Source organism: Sitophilus oryzae, unplaced genomic scaffold (assembly GCF_002938485.1).
Source record: "Sitophilus oryzae breed Bouriz unplaced genomic scaffold, Soryzae_2.0 scaffold_1437_pilon_pilon, whole genome shotgun sequence".
NCBI lineage: Eukaryota > Metazoa > Arthropoda > Insecta > Coleoptera > Curculionidae > Sitophilus > Sitophilus oryzae.
Genome location: NW_022146101.1, coordinates 176,990 through 192,706, shown reverse-complemented (window position 1 = coordinate 192,706; position 15,717 = coordinate 176,990). Strand labels below are relative to the sequence as shown.

General features: G+C 33.6%; 1 protein-coding gene across 1 annotated transcript in view; it reads right to left on the bottom strand.

Moving 5' to 3' along the window:
* Window positions 1-327: 327 nt before the first annotated feature.
* Window positions 328-15,717, bottom strand: part of LOC115876577 (probable G-protein coupled receptor 158) — a 94,841-nt gene continuing 79,451 nt past the window's right edge. Inside the window, exons 8-11 of the mRNA XM_030892393.1 lie at window positions 7,628-7,876; window positions 5,817-6,035; window positions 5,229-5,249; window positions 328-935 (exon numbers count right to left, since the gene is read on the bottom strand). Coding sequence (XP_030748253.1) covers window positions 777-935; window positions 5,229-5,249; window positions 5,817-6,035; window positions 7,628-7,876 — 648 coding nt within the window. The 3' untranslated portion in view covers window positions 328-776. The remainder of the gene's footprint in view (window positions 936-5,228; window positions 5,250-5,816; window positions 6,036-7,627; window positions 7,877-15,717) is intronic.

The window sequence follows — 15,717 nt, the reverse complement described above, 5'->3', positions numbered from 1 at the left end:
GTATAGTCAAAAGGCAACTAATCGAAAAACTCTTTCACTAGTGAAATAAAAAAAGTGGGTTTCCATTTGAAAAAAATTATTTATAATAATTTTTTCATCGCTCAATTCTATGACAGCTGGGGCCATTATTATATGACATTCGAACAATTTAATTTTTGAAATACATGTTTTCTCTTTATGGCACAGTGGCTGTGGTAATTACTAAATTTGATGTTCAGGTTATACACATATTTTTGACAGGCAGTTTTTTTCGTTCAAAATTTTTAAATATTTTTTTTCCCTAAAAACGGTTAATGTTAGGTATAGAATGTTTAATATCAAAATTCATAAAATTTTACAGAGAATTTAAGTATGTAAATAAAAAAATGAGGGCACCCATTTAAAATAAGAAAGTTGCTGTCAATTTCCAGTATTTCCGTAAGTACCGCCATATTGAAAATATTTTTAATCGATAGATCTCATTGTGAAACTATGATGTGCAAAAAATCTCAGAGCTAGATGTTGTAGTTCTCTAGAAACTTCTAATGCACGCTCAGCCTGGGACACCGTGTATACTATAGCTACAATATAAAGTTATTTTTAAAAGAGTGTCCCAAATAAATAAAAATGTAAAAGTTGTTTTTTTTAAACGAAACACCCTGTATCTTATTACATTTTTAGTTTCTACGATTAAAATATATATAGTTAAATTTGAGGAAATTGATATTTTACTAGCCATTAATTTACTTTTTGTGTCAACTGATAATGATTGCATTTTTGACAGACAATGAGATTTCCTAATTAATTTGGTTGGTTGACGGCAAGTCCGCGTAGATGGCGCTAGGTCCCTCGGTGCTGCACACGGACTCTTCCGGTGTCCTGGATGGCTCCGCTTCTGTCACTTCCGTTTCCAATTCCTTGCGTTTGTCTTTGTCCTTGTGCCTGGCATGCAAACTCTGAAATTCATAAAAAATACCCTAAATAAATAAATATATTTTTTTTGTAAATATACTTGGATAAATAGATAGATAGATAGATAGATATATTTCATATCAATTAAACTTTTAGTTACGTAATCGAGGGCGCGATTTTTAAATTCATTGTTGCCAACCATGGAGATATTAGGCGCCGTGTTGACTAACTGGAATTTAAATTTCGCGCTGGGGATTCAGGCAGTAGCTCTGCTGTAAAAAATGTGAAGTTGGCACATTTATTTATTTATTTCCTGACATTGTCATTCGTTTGGACACTTTAGTTTTGTATTACGAGATTTTGGTTTAAATAAGTAGTGTTGTAATACTTTAAGCTTGAAAATGTTTACTAGCAGACCCTGCAGTCGAACATTGTTCTTTTTAGCACCTCTTTTAGTGCGAAGTGGGGTACAAGATAGCTTAACATAGCAGTAACAAACTCATCGCAAATTTATGAGAATATTCTGAACGGGAAAGTGGTAGTAATGGTCTTTTATGTCCCTTAAGTGCTGTTAAGACGAATTTGGTTAATGTAAATAATACCTGTTTATATATTTATAATTAATTTATTTTTGTTTTGGTTTGGTTTCACAACCTAAAATATTTTGATTAAAAGTAAATATATAAAAGTGGGCAACGCTGCGCCGGTGAAGCTTAATCACGTGACTAAAAGTTTATTTGTTATGAACTGTAGATATATACTTTCTAGTTCAGGATATGGTAAACCACTATACAACAAGACATATTCTAATAAATAACAGATTAATAAAGAAATATTTGCTAAATTTGACACCTTAATCAGATTTTTTGCTACAGGAAACATCACCTATAGTGTGACCAACGGATCTGTAGCTACGGGGTATCGGCAGGGGAATGCAGTTGTAAACAAAACACGCCCAATTTCATTCATAAAATAGGCATGGGCGTACGGTGTTATATGAAAATAATGTGTATCATAAATATAATACTCAGATTAATAATTTTTTTTCAAAATCTTTATGCTGTTTGAATCGTTACTGTTGAGTTAGCAGATAAACACTAAAAAGCTTTTATTAAAGCTCCCTTTAAATATTTTGAATCATTATATTATCGTGTTGTTAATATAATAGAAGAAATAATTACAGCTGGGGTTGGAACCTTTGGTGTTACACAGCAAAATAAAACACTAAATCAGTACAATACACCAAAAACACTTTTAATTTTACACTGGACGCATGTTTCGCTAACCATGTCTGCCATCAGCAGATGATCAAGACTGAGTCTTGAGGTATATTTATTTATATATCTGTACTAACTATATTTTTTTATAATACATATTTTTAGATATAACTATTTCCAGCAAAAAATCTTGAAAATAGTTAACTTTGGAAGCGCAAACAAAACATAATTTTACTCACCAGTAGATCCAATATTGCCTATTACACCAGATATGGTATCGCTCCGCCAGCAGCTTTTAAAGGTTAGGTCATTGTCTACCCATATGTTTCATCCAAATAGATAATACTTGGCTATATTTTCGAATTTTGCGTATATATTTATATCTCTCTCTGCAATATAATGGGCCGCTCCATTGATATTTATCTGTTATTTTGACATTTACGCCAAAAAAATTCATTTGATTTTAATAATCCCCTAAGCGTTTCCCTGCAAAAGGAAAATTCGATTCTTCCTGCAATTTTTGCAAAAGCTTTCTAATTGTGGGGACGAGTTTGAATTCGAGATAAAATCTATTTATCAAATTCCTGACCACTTCGAAAAAGTCGTCGAGCTTTTCGACAGCAGTCTCACGTGGTCGTTTCTTTCCAGAGCTTGATATCATTTTATCGGGGTTAGTTTTCAGCCTTTTTTTTATCTTCTGTGTGATTTTTTTTATAGCCGATACGCTAACTCCGGTATTAAAAAATATCCGCTCAAGTTTACGTTTAAGCGGCAACTAAAGCGAACTCTCTGTAGCTTCTTCATCGCAAACCCTATTATGAACACAAGGAAATAAACCAAATGAGATTTCATCCACGTTATTATTAACTTACCTATATAAATTAGCTATTATTTCTCTTGTCTGACTATGTAGCGTCTTACCTTTAACAAAATAAAGTTTAGGATAACCGGTATAAAATAATGAAATAAAGTAATAATGATCAAAAAAATTACACCGCCACTGGATATTTCAATAGTATTCAATATTCCTACTCTTTTCAGAAGAGACCGTGAAGTTGAGGATAAAGCAAGCGAATAGGAAAGGCGTAAAAGCCATGGCAACCGCGTGGTAACAAATCCTGTGACGTACTCTGGCCAATCATGTTCGATGAATAGGCGGCCATGCGCGGCGATGCCGGTTTGCCAATGATATCGTTGAAAAATCTTCAACTTTCATAATAAGCAGATTATACAGAATGAAAGAAATAAGTTATTAAATAAAACATATCGAACAATATGAACTACGTTAAAATTCCTTAATAATATACGTCAGAATATATGCTAAACACATTATATATAATAAAAATATATTAAATTTATAGTTCATGTCTGGTAATTTTGCAATTTTATAGATAAACGTGGCAATATCGATTTTTTTTTCTCGCATTCCTTCCGTAGCTTCAGATCCGCTGGTCAAACAGTATATCCATATATGTACCGTGTGATCGAATAAAAATGGCATCACAGTGGTTGCTAAAATAACTTTTCAATACGACTTTTACTATGTCTATGTCTAAAGCTAAGTGAGAGCAATTGTTGTGTAAATAAACTTTTTAATTTTACAAACAAAAAATGTTAGTTCATAAAAATTATATAGAGCGCCGCTTGATAAAAAAACGTCAAGTTACCTTATAAATGACAATGGTGCGTCTCAAAAGTGGCCCACCCCTACAACTTTTTTATTTTTTCAGTTAAAAATCGAGATTTAGTATGTTAGTATATGACACAAATTAGGATTGATTGATCTATTCAATTGTTTTTAGTCACTTCCTGTTTCACCGGAAAGGATTACAACTTTTGATTTTTAAATGGCACCCTCGGTATTTTTTACTTTATTCGATAGAAGATGACAGCCTGAATAGAATGACATATCATATGTCAACTTTTGACATTCTCGCTTAAAAAAAATTGTAGTTTAAATTTCAATGTAGAGTGCCATGGCTATGCTAAAAACACTAATTTTTAATAAAGGAGCCTTGGAAAAATAGATTTGTTTGTGTATGTTTTTAGTGTCTTGTCCTGGCCGGTTAAAAGATGCCCAAATCGTATTTTTAATCGTATTTCATTTTTTCAATGGAACAAAAGGGTGGATCATTAGCATATTTGGATAAAGCATTTTTTACGAATAATTTGGTACCATACACTTAAAAATAGGAGGATACCATTTAAAAATCGAAAGTTGTAATCATCGTTAGACACTTAAAGATGGAACAGAAATTTTTCTTAATTTTAATATTTTAATATTTTCATTTGATCATCCGGTATTTTTTACCATGCAATATTTTGAATATCAACTAAATCTTTGCTATTTAAACCTGTTTGTGTACATTTGGTGATAAATAATTTTAGTTCTAGCGCGTTCTATGGCTTTCATTTGGAATTTTTTATTTTAGATATAATTTCGGGAAAATGGGTTTGCATCAGTTTTCTGAATTTTTCAGATTGCAACAATAGACACTGTAACAATACAAAATGAATAGTAACATTTTTTTTGAGAAGGTAACAATAACAACTAACACATAAACCAAAAATACATTTAACTTCTTGTTTCCGATATACTCGTATACGATTCTTGACATTTAGGTGAATGATTTTCTTACTAAAATTTATTATTTTATTTATTATTTTAATACCATTCATAAAAAATACCCTAAATAAAATCTGAAATTTGATGTAATTATTTAATTCTGCTTTGATTTTCGAATTTTGTTATTTTCTTTGTATACTTAGTATTTAATAATGGAACGTAAATGTTTATCTGATACTGAAAAAAAATCTAGAATTATTAGTTTGTAAAAGCAAAATTGAATGTTTTTTAAAATGTTTTTTATAATTAGCTTCTAGTTCTTGTACTATCACAGATATCATAATATGTGTTATCTGTCGTAGTATATTTTAAAATTAAGAGATTATTGTTGACAAAATGGTGACCACCAGTGGTAGATTAACTCAGTTTGGGCAATTATTGTATTATATATCTGTGATTATATATAAATGTTCTACTCACAAACTTCTAACATCTAGCGAGCTCCTACTTACATCAAATTCAAGAAAAAAACAACTTACCATAGTGCGTCTTACCTTTTCCCGACTTCCTTTTTTCTAAGCAAAAATTCAAATGTTTTAGCAGAAAATACGATTTGGCTTTAGGTATCATAAAAATATAGATATAATTAAAGAATAAATTATAATTTTGTTAAAAGGAATGTGACGCAGACCTACTATTGTTTACAAAATTTGATCATAGTACATTGTTCTGAATTAGTTGATCTGATATAACATCTGGAGAACTCCAGGTAAAGCAATTTTCCACAGTGTTCGCCAAAAAATCCACAAGAAATTATTTTTTTTTATTATTGAGATCGAAAAATGGCTTTTGTAACCAATATAATGAAATTCCAGCAAAAAATATGTTTTTTTTTGCTGGAATTTCATCATGTTGGTTATTAAAAATGCTGGATTAATTAGGCATAAACTTTTTTCTCAATAATAAAAAATATTCTATTTGCTCAGCTCTTTTTAGAACACCCTGTGATATTTTAGAAGTTACCTTTTTATCATACCTTGAGCCTAAAAAAATAAACATAATACTGTAAACTTTGTTTCAATATTATGTGGAATATTTTGAATCCTAGCCGAAAATACTGGGTACGCCCCTGACCAACTCACCTGCAAACTAAACCTCCTGTGCTGGGCTTTCCAGCCGCCGCGCCTTTTGGATATGTGTGGGTTGTCCCTGCAGATAGTTTTGGCTTTGAACATTTCCAGTTGCAGGTAAAGTCTCTTGAGCTCGGCCCTGATATCGTCGGGGCTCATCTCCGCTATCGAAATCTCCCCCATTTCTACGTCACTGTTGTTGCCTGATAAGCTACGATGCGATGTGGGGTCCTAGCATAAGAGAAATAAGACAACTATAGATGCAACATATTAGAGCTAAAATAATCTAAAGTAAGTTATTTTGTGATTTACATTGATAATAGTTTAAATCGTAAACATAATAATATAATATAATAATAGCTCCCGTATATAGCGTTTAACGCCTTGGGAGTAGCAAGGTACAGCTTGCCATGCTAGAGCCGTTCGGTATACAAGGAAGGTAATGTGGCTAGCACTACGCTTCAACCGCCTATTATTACCTCAAGATTGTGAATCCCAAGTACTCATTTAAGGCTGAGTCGACTTAGGTACCCAAACTATTTTCATTTTAAGAAAAATAGTCGGCTGATGAAATGCCGGGTGTAGGATTCGAACCCACTACCATGAGATTGGTAGACGAGAGCCTGTACCTCTACGCCACTGAGTACCATATCGTAAACATAAAAAACATAAAAAGGCAACACCGCAAAAGTCTTGCATGCTCGATCTTGGTCACCGGTGGGTCTTAGTCTTAGTCTTACAGACTTAAAGCTAGTCTTGGTGTTTGTCTTGGTCTTGCTTAAGGCCGCAGAACCCAGTCTCGCTGGACACTATTATAGCGGGTGTTTCTCAAAAGTGTCTCACTCCTATAACTTTTTTATTTTTTCAGATAAAAAAACGAGATTTGGCACGTTAGTATATGACATAAACTAGGATTTATTGATGTATTTAATTGTTTGCGGCTACTTCCTGTTTCACAGGAAATGACAACAAACTTTTGATCCATAATTGGCGTATTTTTTAATATTTTTCATCATGATCATCATCAACTAGCTGCTAAAGTCCACTGCTGGACGTAGGCCTCCCTTGTTTGCTTCCATACATCCCTATCTTGAGCTATATGCATCCAGTTACTATGGATACGCTTTAAGTCGTCATGCTATCTGGTTAGAGGGCGGCCTCTGCTCCTGAATGCATCATGTCTTGGTCTCCATTTTATTATTTTCTTCGTCCATTGGTCACCGTTTAGCCTTGCAATGTGCCCTGCCCAATTTCATTTCAAAGTAGTTATTTTCTCCATGGCATCCGTGACTTTTGTTCTGTCTCATACTTCGATATTCGGTACTTTGTCACTCAGAGATAGACCCAGCAATGATGTTTTCAATGCTTTTTGCGTTATTCTGATTTTGCTTACAGTTTTCTTGGTTAATGTTAGGGTCTCCGCACCATATGTTACAACAGGTAGTACGCATTGAATACCTTCCATTTATTTTTTTTTACTTTATTCTATAGAAAATTACACTCTGAATATAATGACATATCATATGTCAACTTTTGATAGTTTTGCATATGGTTTATTTGAACCAAAAAACAATTGAACACATGAATCAATCCTAATTTAAAATGGCGTCAGAAATGCCTATAAAATGAAGGTCGCTGTCATTTTATATGTAACATTTTACGGGAAATGTCATCGAGCGTCTTTCCAAGCGAACTGACGCTGTCTATTAAAAAATTTTACATATAAAATGACTTCGATCTTCATTTCATAGCCATCGCTGACGCCGTTATTTTTCGATCATGCGGTACTTACTATTAGGATAGTCAATATAAAATTAAAATACCTTAAAAGCATCTAAAGGAAATCGGCATGAGTATTCCTGCCCCAACGATCGTACTTGTTTCTGTTGGTACCAAAATTTGGGCAGGAAAATCAGTACTAGTAGTATCGTCTGCGACAATTGGGTCCTTATGCAGTAGATTATTAGAACTAGGTTTGGATGGAGTTCGTGCAGGACTATAGCTCTAACGGTGTAGAAAATGGCACTTACAGCTAATTCTAGGCTAATGGCTGCGCACAAAAAGCTTCTCTCCTGGAACAATCAAAATGTTATTTAGTAACAAAAGCCAGCAGAGTCGTATCTTGAGGTAGTGATCGAAGTTGTCATAAAACAAATTATATATACAAATTATAAGATTACAGTTGGGGGTTGTAACCCTTGGTGTTACAACAGAAAATTGAGTAAAGAAAGTAGTATTAGTAATCTGGAATGGGAATCCTCCAACGGTCTAAGACACTAGAAGAAATTTCTTAGAACTAACGACCGACAAAAATTGATTTAAGTAAGAACAATTTTCGGATTATCTCGGAGGTTTTAAGGTTGATTCTCACTATTCCTTCCGTTTCCATTCCATATCCGTTCCGTATTTTTTATTGTATTGACGCTATACGTAAGCTTTCGTTCCGTCAGTTCCATACTTGTTATTGTACAATTTATATCATTACGAAAGTTTTATTTAAAAAATTTGTATTTTTGAAAAAGGTAATAGATTTAATTAAGAGGTGAAAGAACAAATAAATATCAGCAAAATTTTAACAGAGTTGGTACAAATGTAAGGACTTGACAACGCTGTTTCTGATACGCTTCAGCCCCTCCGTCAAAAAAATGTATGAGAGCAAAGGATATGGAACGGAAGGGAAACGGAACGGATAGTGTGCATTGTCCTGTTCATTCGACAGGACGACAACCATTCGTGCAATAAACTTTGGTACGACTGCGATCGGAGATGGAGAATTAACCTCTTAAAGTAGTAAAACCCTCTTAGACACTGTTAAACTGTCAACTTTGTTGCCCTGAGAAAATGTAGAATATTCTACAATCATCCAGATCAATTTTCACTAGTAATACCACTAGAAGTCAAATTATTTCCGGAAATTTTTTCGAGCTCATGAATATTTTGAAAATTATCCCGAGTCGAAGACGAGATAATGCAGTTTTTTAATGAAATATATTACATTCTTTGATTTTTTATTTACTCTGGGCTACTATAAGTAGCAGAAAATAAAAAAATTATTGTTCTATAGATACATACATGAACAGATTCAGTTAGCCTATAAACTGTTTATTTCTACTGATTGTAGTAGCTCAAAAGTGCCATTTTAGGACCTAAAATATTATATTCTTTTATTTTATAGTTACTTGGGGTTACTACAACTGTTAGAAAATCGTAATTTAAAAGGTTTTTCGGAACGCTGCATGAACAGATTCACAGCGCGTCACAGTTTTGGCAGCAATTTAGACCTTTAAATTGTTGACTTCTACTCGTTGTAGTTGCACGAAAATACCATCTCAAGACACAACACAATATATTCTTTAATTTTACATAAGTTTTGAGTAACTAAAAGTGGTAGAAAATTGCTTTTTTGCATTTTTATTAACTTTTCATAAACGCTTTATTGGTATGGAATTCATACCAGCGCGCAGCGTCAGCAAGCGTCGATCATAAAAGGCTGTGATTATCGTATATTGATAGTTCAAAATATCAGAAAAACTCGCGTTTTGTTGTAATAAAGAATATTGTGCAGCTTGAAAAACCAACAAAATTCTTTGTTTTAAAAATGAATCGGTTTGAAAATCATACTAAATTGTCTGATGTAATGATCAATCATCGTGCGATGACTTATTTACGCGCATTAATAGAGGATTGTGGCTCCTACTTGAAGAAAGAAAATTTGTTTCGAATTGTTCACGAATATTTGCATCGAAACTACTCAAAATTCAAAGTGCTAAATGGATAAAAGGTGAATAAAATAGTGTCTAAATATTATATATATTTCATTAGACATAGTCATTTAATTTAGTCCATTCCAAGTCCTACATTTTCGTCATTAAGAAGAAAGGAGGTGTCCAAAGAATATAGAAAACATCTCAGCTTTGTAATTGAAATGTATCAAAATTATCATGTAAACAAATAAAAACCAGACTCTCAAAAAGATATTCTGTCATTATAAACGTCAAAAAATTTCCAGTATAACTCGCTGTTGGGTGCCCACAAGGAAAACATTTTCACTAAAATTTATCCGTTGCCATGGTGATTTGTCAAAAAAACATGTTTTGATTGGTTAAAAATTACAGGTGTGGAATTTTCAAGAAAAAATATCTGTGGAATGCTAAAATATAAAATTCAAAAGTTTGCCTATGACCGGTCCAGACCAAGACGACAAAAAGTAAACACGATTTTGAGACAAAAACAAGACAAACTTGCGACAAAAAATGGGGAATTCTGACAAGACAAACTTGAGACAAATTGCCCACACCGCAAGGACAAAAGTACAACAAAGTAAAAAGTTTAGTTGTTGCCAATGAGTTTTATTAACCATGATTTTACTGGTCTCCTGCTGTTGGCAGCACACGCCATCCACACTGCGCGGACAACTTGTCGTAAAATATACGAAGAAAACATAGACACTTTGATCTTTACCGACTCGAGACGGGACATTGAAAAGTCTCCGAATTTTGAAACTAAACAAAACTGAGACAAAAATATCGCAGAAATGTATTGGATTTGTCGCAATTTTTTCGTAAAACATGAATGTTTCTGTCTTGTCGTTGTTGTGTCTGCTTATTCTGGACCCGGCATTACTTTCAATTAAACCGTTATCAATGAATGGCATAATTTTATGGAACCATCCTTTTTTTTTTTGATGCACTGAGAAATTATTAAGTAATTTGACACAGTCACAACACAGTATACTAAATATCACCAGCCTAGAGTCCGTGATTATACTAGTCTTATTACTAAAGATTTCCGTACTAAGTCCAATTATCCAGCGTGTTTAGTATTGAAGGAAGTTGGAAAGCCGCAGGATTAGACAAACTCCTCTATACAAGAAACTTCTCGAGTTATAGATCTCTGATATGTCCCTTGCCTCTAAGCTCATCCTGCATTAGATGCAGTTTGAGTTTGCATATATTTACATTATACAGATATACGTATACGCAGTGGCGGTGCATGGTTAAATACTTCAGGGGTGCACAACTTGTCAAAACACAATAGTCAATACTCTTTAAAATCTTTATAGATTTGGTGATTGGTTTTTATCCTAATTGTCAATAGTCCTGAAAAATTAAATACAGCCAGCAATTAAGTGGGTCCAAAAATGAATTTAACAAAAACTAAAGTAACGAACTAATAGACAGAAAAGACATTCTAATAAATAACACAAAACTGGAAATAGCAAAAGAATTCATCTATATTTGGGACAACTAATACACAGGTTGGGGTCTCTACTACCAGAAATCCACCGAAGAATTAAATTAGCACTGAGTACTTATGGAAGAAGTTCGATCATATTCAAATTTTGCCACTTTATCTAACGAAGAAAACATTCGACCAATGTGTAGTACCAGTCATGACCTATGCATGCAAAACCTGGTCTCTTAAAATGGACATTATAAGAAAACTGCAGGTCGCACAACGCTCAATGGAACGAAATATTCTGGGAATAACCAAGAAAGACCGCAAAAGAATAGAGTGTATGCCAAAAGACCCAGGTAATAGATGTCATCTACAGAATTAAATCCCTCAAGTGGCAATGGGCAGGACACCTGGCATGAAGGACGGACAACAGATGACAGATGGACCTCAAAAATTACTGCATGGTACCTACGAAGAATTAAGAGACCTAGGGGAGGACCATACCTGAAATGGGACCATGATATTAGGAAATTAGCAGTGATAACTTGGACCCGAATAGCCAACAATAGACAACAATGGGCCCAACTACAAAGAGAGTATCTAAATATGTGAGGGAGGCTACACCATAATTGAAAATGGTTGAATAAGCTGAAAATGATGATGATGATGTTGATGATGATGATGATCATGATGCAAGCTCATAAAGCTTCAGGATTATTATTTTATCTTTTAATACATTTATGATAAGGGAGAGCGCCCGCCAAAGTGGCGTAGCATATGACGTTGCACATACATGGCAATGATATAGCAATAGCGTTGCATGATTTTTCAGGAAGCGCATATATAAGTGATGTGGCAGTGGCGTAAACATGTCGTCCTCAGAGGATGAAGATTTGTTAGCAGTTGTAAACCTAATTAATATGAACCAAAATTATCCAAAGCGTCGCTATTGAATATACCCCTTTTACAAAAAGAGACATAGGAATAGTAGATTTAGTGTTTTTAAGGAATTGAATATGGTATCAATATTTCAAGCATTTTATAGAATGAAACAACAAACCTTGTATGTGATAGAAAAGTCTCAATCAGTGATACAAAACATATATTGAAGTCCAAATCGTCATCAATTTTTGCCAAATTCGAGTAACTTGTTAATAGCACGTGGCGAAAATTAGAACCAGTTCTAGTTTTGAAGCAGTAGCATGGCATGCTACAACGACAAATAACACGTTTCTGACAGCGCTACTTCAGTGTGCGCTGACACACTTATTGTCGTTTGTTTAATTCGACGTATGCCAGCAGTGGGATTTTGTAAGCTTCGTACCAAGAAATTTCCTGTCTAGCCTATACCATTTGTATACGATTGATGAGTCACTAGACAAGAGAAGTGTTTACAGAATCGGGCCTCAGATTACGTGCCACGTCAGATGTTACGTCACTTTGGTGGGTGCTCTCACTAAGATTGAACTCCCATCCATTTTCTATACATATATCACTCTTATTTAAAAGATTATTGAATTCTAAAAAGCTCACAAACTTTATTTATAACTCTATTACGTAGAATATGTCGATGCTGATAAATTTATGTTGTTTGCTTCAAGATTTTCTTATATATTGATTGACATGTCCTTAAAACGCAAATCAGTATCAAAAATAAACTATAAATAAACATCCTAAGTGTGTGTGTTTAGTTTTTAATTTCTGTGGCAGGTCTTGTATAAATTTAGATATCCTAAGATTTTAAGTTTAATAGTTAATTTAGTAGTAATTAATAGACTATTTTTTTAATTATAAAAACCATTTTTTGTAAATAAGGTGTCCGGTAGTTTAAATATTAGAAAAAGAATACCTAACCCACTTCTAAATATTTTCCATAACAACTAAACAATGCATGTTTTTCTTTGTATTTTTTAGATTATTCATTCTTTTTCTTTTTAATATTAATTAGCGTACAGTTGTCGGACCGGAGTATATGTGAAGGAGCTAATTCAAACAAACATATCCGGCACCGGCACCGATTTTGCCGGCGTGTGTGAAAGCGCTCTTAAGGTTTATGTGCCATAGTTTATTAACCGTAATTCCCTGTAAACTATACATTGCTCGATCATATAAAATTTACAGCTTCTTTAGAACGGGCTTTAAAATTTTAAACCTTCGCTACGTTAGAGAATGGAACTACCTTATCCCGTTTTATATGAGCTCTAGGTATAAATCTGTGTTTGCACTTAATATATTAATATACTTTTACCGCAATTTACTATTATTTATGTTTATGTCACTGGTCGATGAAGACGTATATCTACAGTATGCCCTCGGGATTGTCCTTTCAAGAGGAAACACAATTTAACTAATTATACAGGGTTATTCACTACATACGACACGAAGTATTGTAGCTAAACAATTCGATTTTTACAAATTGTAAGTTTTTGGTTCGTTGAAGGATTACTACCAGAACTTCAATTTAAAAACCAGAAATTTATTTTTACCAGATACAGAGTGTCCCTATTAGTAATCTATTAGATATCTGAGAAATTGCGATGCTGCCAATATGTGCTCAACGCGTATCCAGAAAACAATTCGCACGGCAACGAAAATACTAAAATTGACTGCTTGGCGTTCCGCTAATCGAATACTTTCGCTTACCACTTTGAAAGCGTAACGTTTCTATGTCAATGTTCCAGAATTCGGGCCCAGAACTTACGAATGAGAAAAAAAAAGTTTTTTCTTGATTTGAGTAAAAACAATCTTCGGATTGTCACAGGCTTTCTAACACGACATCCCCAACGAACACCTCAGTAGGCTGAAGCTGAGAAACAATGCGGATGCAGATTCTATTGGGAAAATGGGGAAATACCAGAACACCTTATCACTGATTGCGCCGAGACGACGACCGCTCATGCCATGAACTCTGGTACGGCTGATGTTGAGGATGGAGAGCTGACCTCTGTGAAGCCGTCTCAGATACTGGCTTTTGTTAAAGCCCTGAGACAGTATGATGTTATAACTCGTTATAACTCAAGAAACGGGAACACACAATAGATCAGTAAGGTCGCGGTGATTAACTCCACTTTTAAACATTCTATCAAAGAATATTATTCTATATTCTACAAGACCAAGACTCTGTTGCTCTTGGTCTTGGTCTTGCAATTTAAGAAGCAGTTAACCTACTTAATTTGCATTGAGGCATCATATAAAAACAGTAATTTTAGTCAAAAATATTTTTAAATAAAGTGGTTTTGCTCTTTTTGTATGCGTCCAGCCTTAGAGTAAATAAATTTACCAGAAATTTCTGAAACTTTTTTTTCGAAAAACCTCAAATCAAATCACCTAATTCCATTGACCAATTTCCTACTTCGCCCACTTTTGTTTCAGCTCGCCATCTCAATTTCGCTTTTTTCTTCACTTTCTTTCTTAAATTAATTTCGAAGGTTGACCTTTGTTGCGTTGTCTTTCCCACAACACACAAATAAAAACTTTGCCGTATATATCCCAGTGGAAATGGATAGCGAAAGATTCCGGTAAGTAATTATAAAGAAAAAGAGAGTTTTTCGACTCTGAACTATTAGCGACATAGTTGAGTAGGAGAGGAAGCCGTTTATTTTGTCATGGAAAAAGACGGATGGGGTTGTTGCGTGAGTGTAAGCTATCCGGGAAATAAAAAAGAATTACGACTTGATAAAAGTAATAAAAACGTCTTTTTTAATGAATTAAAAATGATTACATAATTCAGCTTTTATTAGAACTGAACACATGAAATAACATAAAAAGACAAATCTATACTAATATATAAAATCCTTAAGTGACTGACATACTGATTAATCACGATCCTGCTCAAACTACTCAACGTAAGAAGCTCAGTTTTGCATACGGGTTGATTCTAGGGTGTAGAGGTTCGATAAGAAGGGATTTTTCGAAATTCCATTTCCAAGAGGGTGAAACCACCCCTCAAATATTACAATATTTTTTATTTAAAAAACGGTCAAGTTTCCGAAAAAACGCTTAAACACGTATATTTTATTTTGTTTTTTACATATTTTAAGATTTTTTAAAAATGTATACAGAGTGTTTCGAAAACTCTGGTCATTGATTAATCACGATCCTGCTTAAAGCGCTTGACGTAAAAAGCTGATTTTTGGAAAACAGATTGACTTTAGGGCGTAGAGGTTCGATAAGAAGGGATTTTTCGAAACTCGAATTCTAAGGGTGTGAAACTATCCCTCAAATATTAAAATATTTTTTATTTAAAAACCGGTGAGTTTTTCGGAAAAACTCTTAAACACGTATATTTTATATTGTTGTTTTACATATTTTAAGATTTTTTATAAATTTATACAGGGTGTTTCATAAAATATGACCATTGAGTAATCACGATTCTGCTTAAACTGCTTGACGTTTAAAGCTGATTTTTGGTAAACGGATTGACTGTGGGGTGTAGAGGTTCGATAAGAAGGGGTCTCTCGAATCTCAAATTCCAAGAGGGTGAAAACGCCCCTCAAATATTACAATATTTGTTATTTAAAAAACAGTTAGTCTTTCGGGAAAACGCTTGGACAAGCATAATTTATTTGGTTTTTTTACATATTTTGAAATTTTTAAAAAATCATACAGGGTGTTCCAAAATGTTGGGTAATTTCTTAACCACGATTCTGCTTAAACTGCTTAACGTAAAAAGCTTATTTTTGGCAAGCGGATTTTTCGAAAGTCAAATTCCAACGAGATGAAACTACCCCTCAAA